The sequence below is a fragment of the Rhea pennata genome, chromosome 10 (genome assembly GCF_028389875.1).
Source record: "Rhea pennata isolate bPtePen1 chromosome 10, bPtePen1.pri, whole genome shotgun sequence".
NCBI lineage: Eukaryota > Metazoa > Chordata > Aves > Rheiformes > Rheidae > Rhea > Rhea pennata.
This window is the reverse complement of record NC_084672.1, coordinates 12,318,511-12,335,186: the sequence shown is the minus strand read 5'-3', so window position 1 is coordinate 12,335,186 and position 16,676 is coordinate 12,318,511. Positions and strand designations below refer to the sequence as shown.

The window sequence follows — 16,676 nt, the reverse complement described above, 5'->3', positions numbered from 1 at the left end:
ATCCTTATCATTATTTACTTATGTTACTCTTGTCACCTACTTGTAATTTGGGACTGCAACTTCCACAAAGCGGGAGAGGCATAGCAAGAGCACGTGGATGTTACGATGTGCCTCCCCGCTTTGAACGCACCTGTGGTACGTGGCTCTTGTTTCGACGTGCTGCCTCCCTGCGTGGAGCTGCACGGTGCTCAGGGTGGACTCCAGCCCACCGGCAAGGGACAGGAAGGATTCGTGTGAATGCAAGTAGCCTTGGCTTAGCTACAGACGGGATTTAAAACCGGCTGACTCAGCTGATGCAAAAGGAAGCAGGGACTTTCCTAAATTGATATCAGTTTGGCGTGTATTTTCTTTAAACCGACACCAGCGAGGTATAAATTACAGCACGATGACTCACACAGGCGCTCTTCCAGCTGCGATTGCGCTCGCCTAGCTTACGGCCCCGGCGAGCAACCTCTGCCCGCTTCGGCTGCAGTCCTTTACGACATTACTGCCCCAGCTCTCTGGCCAGTCCCTTGGCTGAAAGCCACCGGCCCACACTCCAGTCCTCCTGCCCGCCAGCGAGGCGGACGGTCAGCAATGCACTAGGCTGCCGTGAATCTGGGTCACAGACGGGTATGGCAGAAAGTTGCAGGAGAAAATGCCTGGAAGGGCTGCAGCTATGGCCCCTCCGCCAGCCTCCTCCCCGCAGAGGCGCCTGGGGCTGCGGGCACGCAGGCTGCCACTTGCTGAGCTGTTGGCGTGCACTTTGAACAGCACAAGGCATCTCTGCACCCCCGGTCTCAAGTGATCCAAAGCACTGAGGAGGCCACTTTCTACCTTCATCACCCTGGTGGCTGGTTTGCAGGTCCTCTTCAGGTCTGCTAGACAGGTTATAGGTCCGTATGCTGCATTTCTGCACAGAAACATCATGCTTGTATAAGACTGAATATATTTTGGGAGCCCAGATACTGCTCGTCACTGTGACTCTGACGATGCAAGACCAGCAATGAGCTAGAAAATTACTCATTAGCTTTCATCTCTTCTGACTCTGCAAGGCACTTGGGCGAACATAAGCTTGTTGGTCTTTCCAACAGTCATGTAAGGCAGGTGAATAATATTTTTAATTTTAGAGATCAGGAGACTAAGAATGCAAATAGACATGAAGCAACTCATGGAACAGACATAATTAGAGACCCTTTCTGCCCCAGTTAAAAACAGAACATTTGTTTAGTGAAATGCCATCAGAGTAAAAATATTTTTTTTTATCCCTGGTACAAATAAGTCAGATTATTAAAATGGAATAATTTCAAATAACTTTTTGTTTGCTGTATTTCGCATGCCATCTATAGAGTTACTCGCCCAGGAGAACAAGAGCGGAATAAGCGGTGTTATCTCTGCTTCTAGTCAGCTTGTAATCGATCGAACTTTAAAGTTCACACGCATGAGCTCAGCACTTCAACATTTCGTTTGCAAACAGCCTAAGTTTTGAATTTCTCATACACGAAAGATCTTGTTAAGGTCAGCAGTGACATTTTTTTTAGGTGATGGAAACATTTCCATTGTTAAGTTTTTGCATAGCTCAGTTTAACAAAACCTTACTATCCGGGCCAAATTTAAGTTGGCAAGTTCTCTTTAAGCGGTAATTCAGATTCATTATTTTCCAGACAAGCCATCCAAATCTCTGTTTTGTAAGTGTAACAACATACATATTCCATGTCTTGCAAAAGGGAGATAACCTCACTTTTTGGCTGACACTGTCAAATACGATGGGATGGTCTGAATGCACCGGGCTGATTTCTTTGGGCCAGCTGTCCTACATTGCTCCTTCTGGTCCGTAAACGGTTAGTTATTGGTATCACAGGCACTTCTTCATAAGCACATGCAGGAACCGGGCGACTGCACACTTGTGCTGGCTGCAAATGTAAACAGCTTCTGATTTGGAGCATAAAACAAATCAGGCTGCTTTCGAGCGAGGTACGTAGGCATTTCAGGACTCAAGGTTTTCAGTTTCTTCCTTTTGTCTAATAAGTCTGGGAGTCAACAGCTAGAAGTTTAGCTCTTCTCTGTTCGTGTTCCTTTCCCTTCTCCAGTTGGTTTGATACTAACAGTTGAGGAACCAAAGGAGCACCTGTAAACCTTCCTCCACCAGAGAGGAAGAGCAAGGCAGCACAGGAGGCCCAAGCCACACTTCTGGCATCCACAGCACCAACCGTGCCAGAAAAACGGCAGAGCCAGGAGAGAAGGCACCAAAGGCACGGCCAAACCCGCTCTGCGCCCGCTCTTCGCCGAGAAACCCTTGGGGCGCAGCCGCGGCTGGGGCGCAGGGGAGCTCCTCCGCCGGCGTCCCGGGGCGCCCCGGCTCCGCAGGGCGCTGGCCTGGCCGCGCAGCCCCCCGGCAGCCCACCACCACAGAGCTGCTCGAAGGGGGAAAAACGTGCTTGTTTTGCAAACTCACACACTGCTGCAGATACAAACTTAACAGGCACGTAGGCTTTGCAAATAAGGTAAAAATAAAACTGGGCTTTTCTACTCTTGACGTGACATTTCAACAACACCCTCCCACACACACACGTAGTAATAAGCTGTGCCCAAAGACTGGCACCAAGGCAATCTGCAACAGAAGTTGCAAGCTTTTCAAAAGAGCACAAAATATTTAATCTTTAAACCACAGTCAGTTGTATCTGAGACCAAAGGATTCATTTTTACTGATTTGAAGCCTGGAAATCTAGGCCTGGAGCACACCTGGAAATGGCCTGCATTTCATGTGGCGTCCTGGTGCCTGCACCTACGGCCGTAGCTGGCCTTGGCTGCAAGTGGAGCCAAGCGTTATCACATATCTGACCGAAAAAAAAATCATGAGAAGACCTTACTAGTTGGGAAGGACCTCGCGTCAAGGCCAGAGAGGGCAGCGCAGCAGGGACATGCCCCAGGCTGCTCCCAGCACGGCCCCCAGCAGCAGGACGCCCGCAGCGGTGCCAGCGGATTTACCCGGCTTCTCGGGCGGCCGCGGAGCCGGCGCTGAGCCCCGCAGCCAGGCCGGCACCGCGCCAGCCGGGCCCGTCTGCTCCGCGCCGCCACCGCCGGGGGATTCCCTCCACGTCCAAAGCAAGAGCTGGGAGAGAGATCCGACCGGCGACTGGAATAATTCATTTACTGGCGCAAGGGCCCATTGTAATGATCAAGTAATTCAAGTTGTCACTTGGGGAAAGCAAAACAAAACATGCAAACTCTGATTCAAAGGGGCCAAAGAGCCTGGCAGGCCCCCTGGAGCGAGCCCTCGGGCTTCTCACTCTTGGGCTGCATTTCCGTTTGGTACCACCTACCTGGTGACTTGTGTTCGCGTGGCAAAGTCCAAGGACCTCATCGACTGCAACACTTCAATACAGCCCATGTACTAGAGAAAACAGACAGACAGACAGACAGACAGGATGACTCTGTTAAGATCTAGAGAACAGGTTAGAGGAGGATCACAGGAGAATGCAAATGTGGCTTCAGTCTATTAAACGTATGCAGAACCATAGTCTAAATGGAAGATCTAATCAGCCGTTCTAGATACAAATATGTCTTGTTTCACTGAAGAGTGTGTAGGACTGCAATAAAGATACTAGTGACTTTAACAACATGGCAAAAAAGGAAGCATTTTAGAGACATGAAATCCAATCATTCATTTTTTTCCAATTCTGCTTGTTCTCCCTGATCAGCCTGTGTTACTGAACCAGGAGAGATGCATGAGCATTTGGGTGAAATTCTCCCACTATGAACAGATATCCAGAAGCCCCTGAGGCCAGTGCACTGCCAAGCCTCCCCGCAGAAGAGCTGAACATCCCTTCAAGGCAGAGGCAGGTATTACTAGGTATGCGGAGAGTGGTGGCTTCCTGCTGCTGCAGGTCCAAGGAAAGACACCCCCTGCAGAAGATGAAGAAGGTGGAATTGCAATTCCAGCTAATAGCAACCGCTCTCAAGGTCCTACACTATAAGCCAGCCTGCCTTAAATCAGAGTCGGATCCCACACTTCTGTCATGTGGGGCAGAGTGGGGGCTTTCCATACTCATCTGGGATTTTCACAGGACTAAGGATTAACAGAATTCATCAATTTTCAGAAACGTAAGAATGTGGCAATGTGCCAGCCTGTGGACTCCCATGATGTTTATATACCAACCTAGGGAACATTTTCCTCTCAATGGAGTGTGCTAGGCTAACACTGTCCACTGAGTTTACCTTCCCCCCAAAAAAAATCTTACTAATTCCTTCAGCATTTCTAGTGGTGTCCATCCCTGCTACTGAAGTGCTGAGACGTCTCCCCGTTACAGCCGTGGCACAGACCTGGGTTTCCCAGTTTGCATCCTCTATTCCGCAACTAAACCGTCTCCAGGAGGAAGAGCGAGCTTTGTGGCTACCCTGCAGTTCTCGCATACCAGCCACAGCTCCGGCGAGAGCCAGCCCGTGCAGACCTCGCGTGGCCTCTCAGACGCGCCGGAGAGAGGGGCAGTCCTGGACAGGGGCAGGCATGGCCTGGGCTCCTGTTTCCAAAGGATGGTGGATCCACTGCTTGTCCAGGGAAAGGTACCATATTTGCCTCCTCTGCCTCAGCTTGTCTGTGAATTGATTTTTCTGCTGGGGCATGCAAAGGGGATTGGATTTAGGTATCTATTTCAACTTTGGAGACCTCTAGAAATGAATGTGTGTGTTAAAAAGAGAGCGTCTGCATACAGTTAAACAGGGATTCCATAACAATTGTATTATCCCAGTTTTGATTTCTTTCCAGACAGCAGTGCAGCCCTTGGGAGAACTCCAGAATTAGGTCAGAGCCCTGGAAGGACATCAATATGAATCTGAAGGGTTAGCAGAACTGCTTCCCTAATGAACATTTAATGACTTTGTAAAGGTCTCTGAGAGCTAGCTTACTTGTTAAAGATATTCCTGCTTAACGGGAACAAAGCAAATATGGAAAATATGTTTAGAGCCTCAGCTTATAGCTTAGCAGAGACCTCTGATCCTACTGTATAAGGTCAAGTATTCTGTGAGCCGGTTGGCTGCCCCACAATCCTTGAGAAAAGAAAGATTTATAGGAGTAGGTGAGTCATATGCAGATAAGTGAGCCCCCACTGCATCCTGAACAGATGCGTGGGAAGCTACTCTAAACAAAGACGAAAAATCAATATTAGGTTTTTGCATAAGTGACCCTGAGTGAAGCTGAACTTATCAATGATTCACAAAAGACTTTTTTTTTTTCCTTTAAAAGCCTGACTAGGGAAATGCATTAACATGGCACCTCGCTGTATCCCTCATATATTTCAGCTGCCGTCGGTTATGGAAACCAGCACAGCTAGTGGTGGCGGAATGGCCACGTCTCGGTAGGAAGGGGACAGAAACGCTGCAGAGTCCTGGGCAGGGACAGGCAGCTGGAACTGGGGGGAGGCAGGCACGTCCCAGGGCTCAGAAAGAAACCCACTGAGCAACCAGAAAGGACAACAGGAGACTCAAATCCTGTTAAAGAAAACAAAAGATACTCTCCCAGGAAGGAAAAAAAAAAGAATTAAACCTTAAACAAGGCAAAGATTAACCCCGCCACAGCAGGGTCTGCAGGGACTAGCCACCTGACTGCTGTCCAAGGGAAAGGGAAGGCAGGAGGCAAGGAAAAAGCTTTTCTCAGCAGTCCTCACCCGAGCCTGGACTCTAGTTCAGGTGCTGCCCCTGCTCCCCCATCCTGTTTGCCCCAAACGGCCGCTCCCGGGAAAGCTGGCCGGCACGTCCAGGGCGCCGGGCAGAGGCCAGCTCCTGCCTCCGTGGTTGGGGGGGGGGATCTAAGCCAAGGCATTTGCAGGCCGGCAGCCCACCAGCACCACGGCCGCTCCAGGAACGCCAGCGCGTCGCTGCCTTGCCCAGCGAGCCATCGGTGACTGCGAGATGCGAGGGGCCCCCGGGCTGCGGAGGCACAAGCGGGAGCTTGAAACTATGAGCGCTGCCAAGCCCACTGGGGTAGGGAGAGGAGGGCGGGCGACTCGCGCCCCGGAGCCCGCGCCAGGAGCTGCCTGAGCGAGGGGGTTCGTCCCCCAAAGCTGCCGAGAGGAGCCGGGCGCGGCTCTTGGGAGAGGCGGCGCGGGGGAAGCGGGCACAGGGGCGGCGCGGGGATGCTTTCTGCTTCCCTGGGCTGCTACAGCGGAGCTCCTAATTAAGCCTTGCAATTTCGCCTATTAGTTAACGGCCCTAATTCACGCATAACGTCAGGGCCAGCTCCTAGAGACCCCACAGCTGGCTAACGCAGAACCCAGGTGACAGCGTTTGCTAAGAGGCGCGCTAAGATATCATGCTGCTGCCGAACACCCTCTATCCAAACCTACATGAGACCGAGTTCAAACGCACCGTAAACGTAGTACAGCGGCCTGGGCAAAGAGCCACCCCGAACAGCTGCACTGGGCGCAAGCGGGCACGTCAAGCCTCCAACCCCCTTCGAGCCTTTCTTTTCCCAGCGCTGCTTTAACTAGGCACTTTCGAACGAAGGGGGGAAAAATTGCCAAGCATCCCCCCCGCCAAAGGAAATCCCTCCGGCGACAGCCTCGGCTGCGCCTTCCTGCCTGTTCATTCATTTATGCTCGGCGAGGCCGGGTGCCGAGGCCGGGGCAGCTCCCTGGGTGCCAGCGGCTGCGGAGGCCGCGGGGAGCCGGCAGCAGTGCGGGCTGGCAGCGCTGGGCACTCGCTGCTGCTGCTGCCGCCGCCAAGGTGGCACCCGTGATCTCCCTGCCCTGAGCCAGGGAGAGGCGCCGGCAGCACCCGGCCGCCTGCGGAGCACCACGGGCGGCCGCGCGCGACGGCCTGGGGCACCCGGACCGAGGGGAGGCTCCGCGGGCGCGTCGCACGTTCGGACGGTGAACGAAGCAGGTCTGGACGGGGGACGAGGTCCCACGTACGCTCCTTCAGGACATGCCGCAGCTCCTTCCTTACCTCCTGCATCAGCAGGAACGAGCCTATTTCTGCCCTGGGGGCTACCAACGCCACAGATACCTGCCGCACCAACTGCTGCCGCGGCATCGACCCCTACGCTGAAAAACTTCTCCGAGATACAGGACGCTGCAAGCTCTGCGAGAGCAAGGAGGCCGCGAGGCGCCGCCGGGAAGGGCGCGGGGCAGGGCTCGGCCCCGCTTCCCATTAAAAGCCGGCCGAGAGGAGGCAGGCGCTCTGCTCGCCGGAGCGCGCAGCGGAGCCGCTTCCCGCCCTGCTGCGGGGCGCCGCGGCCCGCTGGACGCGCCGCGCGGCCGGCCGGGCGCGGGCTGCCCCACGGAGGGCCCCGCCGGCGAGGTTCCCCCCCCAAAACCCTCTGCCTTCCAGAAAGGCCGGCAGAAAACCGCGCAGCGAGGACAACCTGGGGACGACCCCTCGGCCACTTTCACTCAGCCCTGCCGGTTCCCCTCTGGGCTTTTGTTCTCTTTTTTTGCTTCTTCCTCTTTTGTCCACACGGTCCCCGGCGAGGTGACGGCTCAGCGGGGCGGCCCGCGGGTTTCGACCGCAGCAGGAACGCAGGAAACTCCACCTGCGCCTTTCCCGCTCCCGCCGCCCTCCCCGGCAAAACCCGACGCTGACGTGAGCGCTTCGGGGTTTGCGACCCTACAGGTACCTCGGAGCCCGAATCCTGAACTCCACCACGTCAAGCACCATTCGAAACACAGCGTAAAAAGATCCTTGTGCCGAAGACTTAGAGCATCGCGGCACCGTTTGCCAGGGCAAAGGCTTCCCGGGCAGCTGGCCTTCAGCGCAGAACCTAAAAATTGCGTTCGGCACTTTCAGTATCGCTGCAAACCAGACCCTGGAGGCTCTTTAATCTATTTTAGAGACTTGCTAACGTCAAAACCAATTCTAACAGTGACATGAGCTGCTAACAAGGAGGAACACACGCGGAAGGCCGCACTGTGCTTCGGCCTGCTGAAAGCGCGGAGCTCGCGCGAGGCGCCCGCCCAGCAGCGCTTCGCTCACCACCGGCTCCAACAAGAGGGAAAACGTAAAGTTTTTGCACAGCTTATAGCTTTCTCTTTCCTTATTTCTGGCCCATTTTGACACATCCTATACGCCAAACTGACAGTTTACAGATATACACCAGCCTTAACACCCTGCTTTTGGCCTAGTCCAAGGAATATATTAACAGGGACTTGCACGGCTCGCTCCCGGGGCCGCGGGCTGGCCGCCGCTGAGCAGCCCAGCCGCGAGGGCTGCGTGCCCGGCCACGAAGCTGCTGCTCCCAAAGCAGATTTAGACCATTTTCTGCTGTCCTACGCCCACAGTCTGAACTGGCTCCCCTGGCCCCGTGCTAGCGCTGTGTGGTTTTCACGCAGGAGCACTTTCGACAGAGGAGAGGTCAGCACTAAAATGTACAGGGACAGAGCACAGAGGGGGAGGCCTCCGGCAGTGGTTTTTCAAATGGCACAGAAATATAGAGTCCAGAGAGGCTCAGGAAACAACAACAAAAAACAAACAAACAAAACAAAAACAAACAAAAAAAAGCTCCTGAGTGCAGTATAGGTGGAGGGAGCAAATGTACAGGGAGTCACTGAGGCAGCCACGTCTCCTCCCGACCACTGACTACTGCTTAGAAGCTGATACATGCCCGTGCCAGCACACACTGTGGAACAGGGAAATACCCAGGCAGGATACTTTCAGGTATCAGCTGAAGAAATACGCAGGAATTTTTGTGCATGATCATTATGAGGAAAATCAGGCACAGCATACATGGTCTAACGCGGAGGACAGCTCTGGCACCCTGCAAGCTCACCTCCTGGGGCACCCAGGCACGTGGGTGCCAGGGTGCTGCAGGGAGCAGCACAGGGCCTGGCCGCTCTCCCTCACGCTCCGTTATATACGCCAGAGGTGTGAGCCCCTTTACGCCCCGTACCTGGGAGCTGCTCTGCAAGAGACAGGAAACCATTTCCATGAGTCCTCCTTCTGCCTCCAGTACGCATTGCCTGCCAGAGCAATGCCTGCTTGAATTTCAGCTCAAATGCACTGCTTAAAGAGTACAGACATTCTTTGGGAAACAAATGTTGTGCCACCTCTGGGAGTGGCTGCAGTCCTTCTAATTCCCTCAATTCAGCAACACAGACCTACTTATGTGATATCAGGATAGGGGAAATATGCAGGATAAATAAGCGGTTTGGGGCACCAGGTCCAGAAGTGGGAACAAGGGGGCCCGTGGGAAGTACTCACCCGCACACAGTAGGTCGTGCCCATCTCGACGACGTTGTCAGCGCTCTGTACGAGACTCCTGTCCTGTCTGCCAGCAGGAGCAGCCTCCTCCGAGCCCCATGGGGTGCCATCACCTGCAGCCTTGGTGCTGAGGAGCAGCTTGTCTGGGTCAGGCTGTGGGTAGGTCGCAGAGAGGCAGCTGATTTCAGGTGAGGTTGGGCTGCTAGGGATGGTAACGCACTCCGTGAGTTTAGTTCTTGGTACCTCTTTCGTTCCGAGACAGAAGCTTTTCAGCCCTGGCAGACTGGATGGGTTGGCAAGTTTAAGGTTAGCCATTCGGGGTATCAAAGCACACAAGGTGGTGCAGGTGTCCTGTGTCCCCAGTGAGACATCTTCAGTCAGTAAATTAGGTGCCGAGGAATGGGAAGAGGAGGAAGAGCCTTTGATGTTTAAAGATGTACTTGGTGTACCTTCATCTAGTGATGTTATCGAATCGTTCCTGAATCGGCTGTATTTAGCCCTGTGCAGCATTCCTGGATGCCTAAATAACCCTACATACAGTACGTGTCCACCGAGGCTCTGCTGGTTGTGTTCTCTCATAGCCTTGGCAGTTCTGTAACTGGATACTCTTGCATTAATTGGCTCTTGTAAATAAATTATATGGAAATCAAGCAATTCAAACAATTTTAGAAAGAGAAACCTATTGGATATTTTTGCTGACTGCCTCTCAAGTGGTTTATTATTTTCCTCAATGCACGAGGCTTAAAACTGCATGGACATCTGGTATTTTGTAAGCAGTAATAAAAGAAGCATACAGGAAAGCATAGCAATGCTCCAGCAGTTTAATCTGAAGAGCTGCTATCCAAACCTATGCTCATTTCTGCCTCAAGCAAGCAAGCCACTAAATCACTGCTAGCTTTGAAGACTCACTGTTGTAGCCTGCATCATTAATTGAGTAGTCCTGGCTGCAGCAAAAGCTCAAGCATATTCCACATCATTAAGCAAAGCAAAACAGATGATAGAATCTCAAAGACGTTTTCAGATTACCAAGAACCCAGCAATGTACCCAGCTTTTAGCATTTCCAGCTTCAGCTGCCTCAAAGCAAGGAAGCACCCCTATGCTGCAATTCTCACGTTCTCCGTTTGTGAAAAAAAAATATAATAATAATCAAGGAAAATACTGATCTGAACAGAGCCAGCAGTTCTCAGGGTAAGTCTTGCTAGTTCTTGGTGGAAAGTCCTTCAGCAGCATCCTGCAGACGCCGGCGAGCCCCGCGCGGCCCGGCGCCCCGCGGCTGCGGCGGCCCCGGCGCGGCTGCTCCGCGGCGCCGCTGCCTCGCCCGTGGCCGCGCCGCGCCGCCCGTTTTATGAATGAAGTTTTTGTGAATGACTCCGGGCGCGTGCAGGCGCGCAGCCCCGCGAATGGCGCTCCGCGGGGCGGCCGCGGCCGGCGGCCCCCGCGGGCGCCTCCCAGCCAATCCCGGCCCGCCGCTGACTCACGCGCCATAAATACGCTAAACGAGCAGCCCCAGAAAAACAGGGCGCCGGGGAGCGGCCCCGAGCGCCGGCCGCGCAGCCGGCTGCGGCCTCCGGAAGCCCGGGCAGCTCTTGCTGGAAATCCATGAAAAGCCGCTTTGTCTGTAACGCACCGGCAGGGAGTTAAAAAAGAAAAAGGAAAAAAAAAAAAAAAAAAAAGGAAAAAGCATGACTCAAGTGGTGCATTAATATTAAAGACACATGGTGCAATTCCTGTGGGAAGGTGCGATCCATCTTTCCTCGAGGCTGAGTTCCTGTGCATTGACCACCAGTTCGATATCAGGCTCAGCGCAGCTTCCTGTGCCTATCAAATTTACTTTAAAGGCATGATGGAAACTGCAAAAGGCTGAGCACTCAGGAAGCCGCCGGCTGAGTAGGCAGCGGCCCGAAATAGAACGGAACAGAACCAAGAGCCGCCCCCCCGCCCCCCGGCAGCTCCTTCCCGGAGCAGGACAGCTCCTCGCTGCTCCTCCTCGCAGCCTGCACGCGTGGATTGCGGTCCTGCCATCTGCAGCTTCAAACTAAAAAGAAACCACCGACCATTCATTACAAGTGTTGTGATAAATCCCAAGCTCCTGCCACTCAGAACACATATCCTTATTCCTTATTAAAGGAATGACGATTTTCGTTCCAGTTCCCTCCCTGCTTGTCCTGAAGCTCATCTCAAATGATAAATGGTGATGGGTAAACATTCTCTGCACAGACGAAAAAAAAAAATGCAGCATTGCTATAGACACCAGGCAGTTTACTCATGGGAAATATTTGTGCCCTTGGCACAAGGCACCTCAGCACAGTCTGGGTTCTTGGCACCTTGGCCAACATCACGAAAATATTGGGGGTTCAGACCAATAGATTTAAAACCAGTGCAACTACATTTCATTTCTCTCTGTTAGTTATTTTCTCTCACTAAACTTTTGGTATTAAATTCTCCTTCATCATGCTCACACTGAAACTGGCCTTACTCTCTTCTCATGTGTGGTGACATGAAACAGATGCCACGGGAGGGGGAACGAGCTCCGCTGCCAGCAGCCCCCAATGCAACAGGAGGAGAGAATTAGAAACCAGGAACCAAAGAGCGAGCTGAACACAGACACTGCGGTTTGCACTTTTACTCTTCTATGAAAGCTAGTATTAATCCTAAAAGATTCAATAGATGTTATGATTAAATTTGGGGAAAAAACACCCAGTCCTGATTGTACCCGTGAAATATTGCTCAAAGCAGCAGTGGCTTCCTTTGAATCAGCTCCTTTGGGTGGGATGTCTCACACTGCCCACAAACCAAACCTAAAGGGAAAACCTGCACAAGCCGTAAGTTAAGAACAGTGACTAATTTCTCGTAACGCTTTAATGATGGCTTCAAGCACCAAAGGATAGAAAACGCTCAGCAGTGAGTAGCAGCACTACTGATTGTATGTAAAGCACAGAAATTCTCTTAGCGCTGACATTTTTCTTTTTTAATTCTTTAATTTCGGTGCCAGGATAGAACGTGAGCTCCACGCAGCTGGAAGGAAAGGCCAAGACGGAGCCCGAGCCGGCGTCCCCGTTGCGCGAAACGCCCTCCCTGCCCGGGCTGCCGCGGCCCGAGACGGGGCCAGGCCTGGCAGCCGCGCAGCACCCGCGCCCGGCGGCGGCAGCTCGCTTCCCGCCGCAGCGGGGCTGCCGCCGGGGGGAAAGGCAGTGAGCGGAGGCGGCGGCCGGGCTGGACGGAGCAGCGGCGGGGAGCCGAGGGGAGCGGGGAGCCGAGGGGAGCAGGGGCCGGCTCCAGGGACGTGACGGGTCCCCAGGCTCCTGCCCCAGGGAGACTCCTCAGATCCGTATTTGGCTTTAAACCCCAGTTAGTGCCAGTGGCTCCGACCTGCCGTGCGCCTCACGCCCCGACGGGACAATTTCAAGGAAAAGAGGCCCCGACGCCGCAGCAGGGCACGAGCCAAGAGCAGGCAAGACGGGCGCTGCCCAAAGCAGCCTCAGGCGGGGGGCAGCGGGAGGCGAGGGAGGCGAACGGCGCCCCGTCGGAAAGTAAAAAGCTTTCGCTCAAGACCAGAAGCAAGATTTCTGCTGAAGCCGCTGGGAAGCCAGCGCGTGGCGCGCCGCGGCGGCGGCGGTCCTCGGCGCTCTCCCCGCCCGCGCGCTCGCCGCGCGCTCCCCGGCTGACGAGGAAGGGCCTCCCGGGGCTGGGCTGTCCCCGGGCCGAGCCCCGGCGCCCCGCCGCGCTTGCCCCGGCGAGCCCTCGGCCTCCGGCACCCCCGCAGCGAAAGCCTCGGCGGGCAGCCCCCGGCCTTCGCCTTCCTACGGCTTCGCCGGCTCTGGGAAGCGCCGCGGGAAAGCGGCCGTTTGCTTTCTGCCGCGCGGCGGGCCGGGGGCCCCCGGAGGGAGCGAGGAAGAGGAGGAGGGCGGCCTCGCGGGCGCCGGGCCGAAGCTTGGCCTGGCGCTCTCGCGAAGCCCCCGGTCCTGGCCCGGCACTGAGTGTCTCAGCAGGATAATTGGGAAGGACGAGGCGGGAGAGAAAGGGGAGCTGTTGGGGGTAACCGGGAAACGGCGGCGCAGGAACGGCTGCGGCGCCTCGCAGGGGCCGGCGAAGCGGAGCCTGCTGAGGCTCCGCGCCTGGAAGGCGAGGGGGGACCCGGCGCTGCCGGCTCCAGCCGCCGCCGCCGAGCAGCGCCCGCGCGAGGCTCCCGGCCGCGCAGCCCCGCGGGCGCTGCAGAGGCACCTACGCGCTTCCAGGCACCCGGCAGGAACCACGGTGGCTTTCTCGTAAGCAGCGTAGCAGAGGTCTGCGTTTCTATTTGAATACAGAATATTTGGGGGATTTTTTTCCTGCTATAAATAGGAGCAGCAGCGTTAATTCGCTGACGCCGTGCACGGAGCTCTCTGAAGGCGATGGGAAACCGAAGCAGCCTTGCTTCCTCATCGGCACGCTCGGCGGAGCCGGGCAGAACCGCAGGGCGGCAGCGGAGCCCAGAGCCAGCAGCTTCTTCCCGGGACGTTCGGGAAGCGCCAGTGCGCAGGCGCAAAAGGCCAGCGGGAGCTGGGCCCTCTGCAGGAGCCACCGGCCATAGGAAACGGGGCCTGGAGTGAGTTATGAACAAGCTGCAGTTTTCTTTCCAGGGCACCATGTTTTGCTCCTCCCAGTTTGACCAACTGCAAAAATGCTGCTTTGCCCGAAGCCACAGCGAGGCGATGAGCAGCCCGGCCCGGGGGCGAGCGGCAGGGCCGCTCGCGCAGGCCAAGGCAGCGTTTCTGCCGCCCGGAGGGGGCGGGCAGCACCTTGGGCACGGTGGCTTTGCTGCCTCTGCTTCGCCCCCTGCCCCCTACCCCCGCAGCAGCGGCGAGGGTGCCAGCGCCAGGCCCCCAAATCCACAATCCAGCCACAGCTGAACGGCCGGCACCGGGGCAGCCGCGGCAGCGTGGAGCCAGAGCGACGGCACGCGGCCTCGGCGGGCACCGGCGCCGCGCAAAAGGCTGGACGCAGCTGGAACCTCCATGGCCCCAGGCGGAGCTGCTGCAAGCCCCAGGCCCCGCATCCTGCCGGGTGGATGGATGGACGGACAGACGGGCCGGGCGCCCGCCACCCCGCCGCGCAGGCCTCTAGCCCGGCCCCACTGCGCCACAGCAAAGCGATGCTGCGACCGCAGGGAGGTTTCTGCTTGCTCAGCGTTTGGTCCTTTGCTCAGGTGCCCTCGGAGCGACGCTCCTCCCCGCGGAAGGCTTTAGCAGAGCTTCCCTTCCGGCGGCGCTGCCCGCGGCTCCTTTGCCGCTCGCCCGAGCCCTCCCCGAGCCCCAGCTGCTCCTCCGGCCGAGGCAGCCGCACGCGCCACCTCCTCGACCGTGGTGCAAAACCCACGAGAGCTGGAAGCAGCGCTCCTCGAGGCAGAAATCCACCCCAAAATGTTCCTCCCTCTTGCTTAAAACGTATTACAGAGCTTAATAGTCTGGAGAATTTTTGTCTAGATGTTTTTTTGAAAGAGACGTCTCAGTGCTAAGACTTTTGCATTATTTTTTGGGGGGGATATACAAGAGCTCCCCCCCCCCCAGTTTCAAATGACAATTAGTTGTTGCTCTGTAACTCTGCAAAACACAAGTAGCCTGGTTTATAGGAATGAAGCGTTACAAAGACCCGAGGTTGTTCTGGGGTGGACATGCGTTAGCTTTTGCTACAAACGTAGACGGCGCCGGTGTGCGTGGCGTTCCCGCAGCCTCCACCAGCTCTCCCAGGAAGCCCCAGCACAAACAGAAGGTCGATACAGGTAACTATAGGAAACGCACTTTACTCTGTGCCCCCTCTCCCACGTGTCTTTATACAAGAGCAAGTCTGTTACCGGCGTTACATGATTACTAAATTCCTCTTTAAAGTACTATCCTTGGAAAATAACATTGCAATAGAGCTGAGCACGTTAGATAGCGTCCAGATGGGCACCCACACATATCCGCCTCTCCAGCGAGCGAAATCACCACGCGTCAAACTGCAACGTAACAGTCCCGAGCACGCCAGCGCTCTGCATCTGCTGCCGAGACGCACGTTCCGGCCTCCCTTTCCCAGCATTTCATACTGCTCGCTAACCTGTAAAAGGACAAAAACAAAAGAAAAAACCACCCAAACAAAAGGTAACGAAACAGAAGCCTGGTTATCTTCTTTGTCCAATTTTGCAATAATAATAAAAAAAGCCCAAGTTGCCCAAGTTTCATATACTGGGCTCCTTAAAATCTGAAGGTCAAAAGCAACTTTGTTGCACGAGGAGCGGGTCCTGGTGGCTGGGGCCTTTCCTCACATTTCTGATACGCCGATTGCCCCACTCCCTTTGGGAGCTCCAGCTTTGCCCGCATAAACCTGCTACCCGCGAGCTCGCTTTGCTCTCGGTGCTGGCGGCTATCAAGAACTTCAGTGTTGCAATGTCCTGAGCAAGTTTCTCTCATGTAGCTGTTCCAGCCGTGTGCAGCAGCGCCAAATGTTAATGTCTATAGCGTTATCTAAATTCTCGGTAGAGGCAGAGAAATTTCTCAAGGAAGAAAGTGCTTTGAAACTACAAACCCCTTATTTTACTGTGGTTTAATGAAGAGGAGGAAGAGAAGTCCAGTTGTAAGGCTTTAGGGTAATTCATTTCCTTGTCACTATCACAGTACAAGTCACAAGGTGCCATCTACTTTTTTGTACTTTCCAAAATTCATTTCAAGTCAAGATGCATGCAAAACCCACACAGGAAGAGTACTTTTGATGGAAAGCGATAGCAGTTACAAAGCAAGGTTTATAACAGAAGTCCTTTCAACAGAGGCGACAACTGCAAGAGCAGAATTGAAACAAAGTTAAGGCACATAAATAGAAAATTCAGAATTACAGGATGAGGCTGTATCCTTTGTGAATTGCTACAAATATTCTCACAGGTAGGAGTTGCAAAACAAGTTAATGACACTGTTACTAGAGGTGCGGAAGAGTGAGCAGTTCCAGTGAGTCACTGGAGAACGCGGGGATGACATGGTGAGAACTTCACGTTATTTCAGAAGGTACAGCAACAAGGGGACATCGGCTTAAATTCTCATACCTTAGCAGCACACAGGAGATGCTGATTTTTAGGAGTGCCCCTGTTGGGAAGCGGCTGTTCTGGCTCTTACTCTCCTGGAGTGAAACATGGTTGTCTGACGGTGCTTTTTGAGGTCATCCTACGGCACAGTACTTGTGAAAACGGGGAACTGGACTCCCTAACGCAGGAAATCCTTTCCCAGCCTGGTGTTTCTCTTTAGCTTTTGCACCAGTGACCATGCAGCCAAGGTGATCGCAGAGCTCAGCTCCCTGTTGGGGCTCAGACTGGTGCCCGGGTGGAGGGCCACCACGTCCCTTCTCCACCCTGTGGCCAAATACAGCGTCACAGAGGCTTGGCAGGAGATTTTCCACCTTTCATCAGTTACCAGAAGTGCCTGGGCAGCGCCTGGGCAGCATTTGAGAACAGGAACTCAGGATAAAGTAGCCGCTGAACAAATATACCACTGTCCAGAAGCTG

At 54.7% G+C, this 16,676-nt stretch overlaps 1 protein-coding gene across 4 annotated transcripts in view; it reads right to left on the bottom strand.

Moving 5' to 3' along the window:
- SHC4 (SHC adaptor protein 4) overlaps positions 1–10,349 on the bottom strand; it is a 31,255-nt gene extending 20,906 nt beyond the window's left edge. For all 4 annotated transcript variants that reach the window (XM_062583497.1, XM_062583498.1, XM_062583499.1 and 1 more), the window contains exons 1-2: positions 9,172–10,349; positions 3,303–3,373 (exon numbers count right to left, since the gene is read on the bottom strand). In XM_062583497.1, the coding sequence (XP_062439481.1) occupies positions 3,303–3,373; positions 9,172–9,750 (650 nt within the window). In that variant the 5' untranslated portion in view covers positions 9,751–10,349. The remainder of the gene's footprint in view (positions 1–3,302; positions 3,374–9,171) is intronic.
- Positions 10,350–16,676: the final 6,327 nt, after the last annotated feature.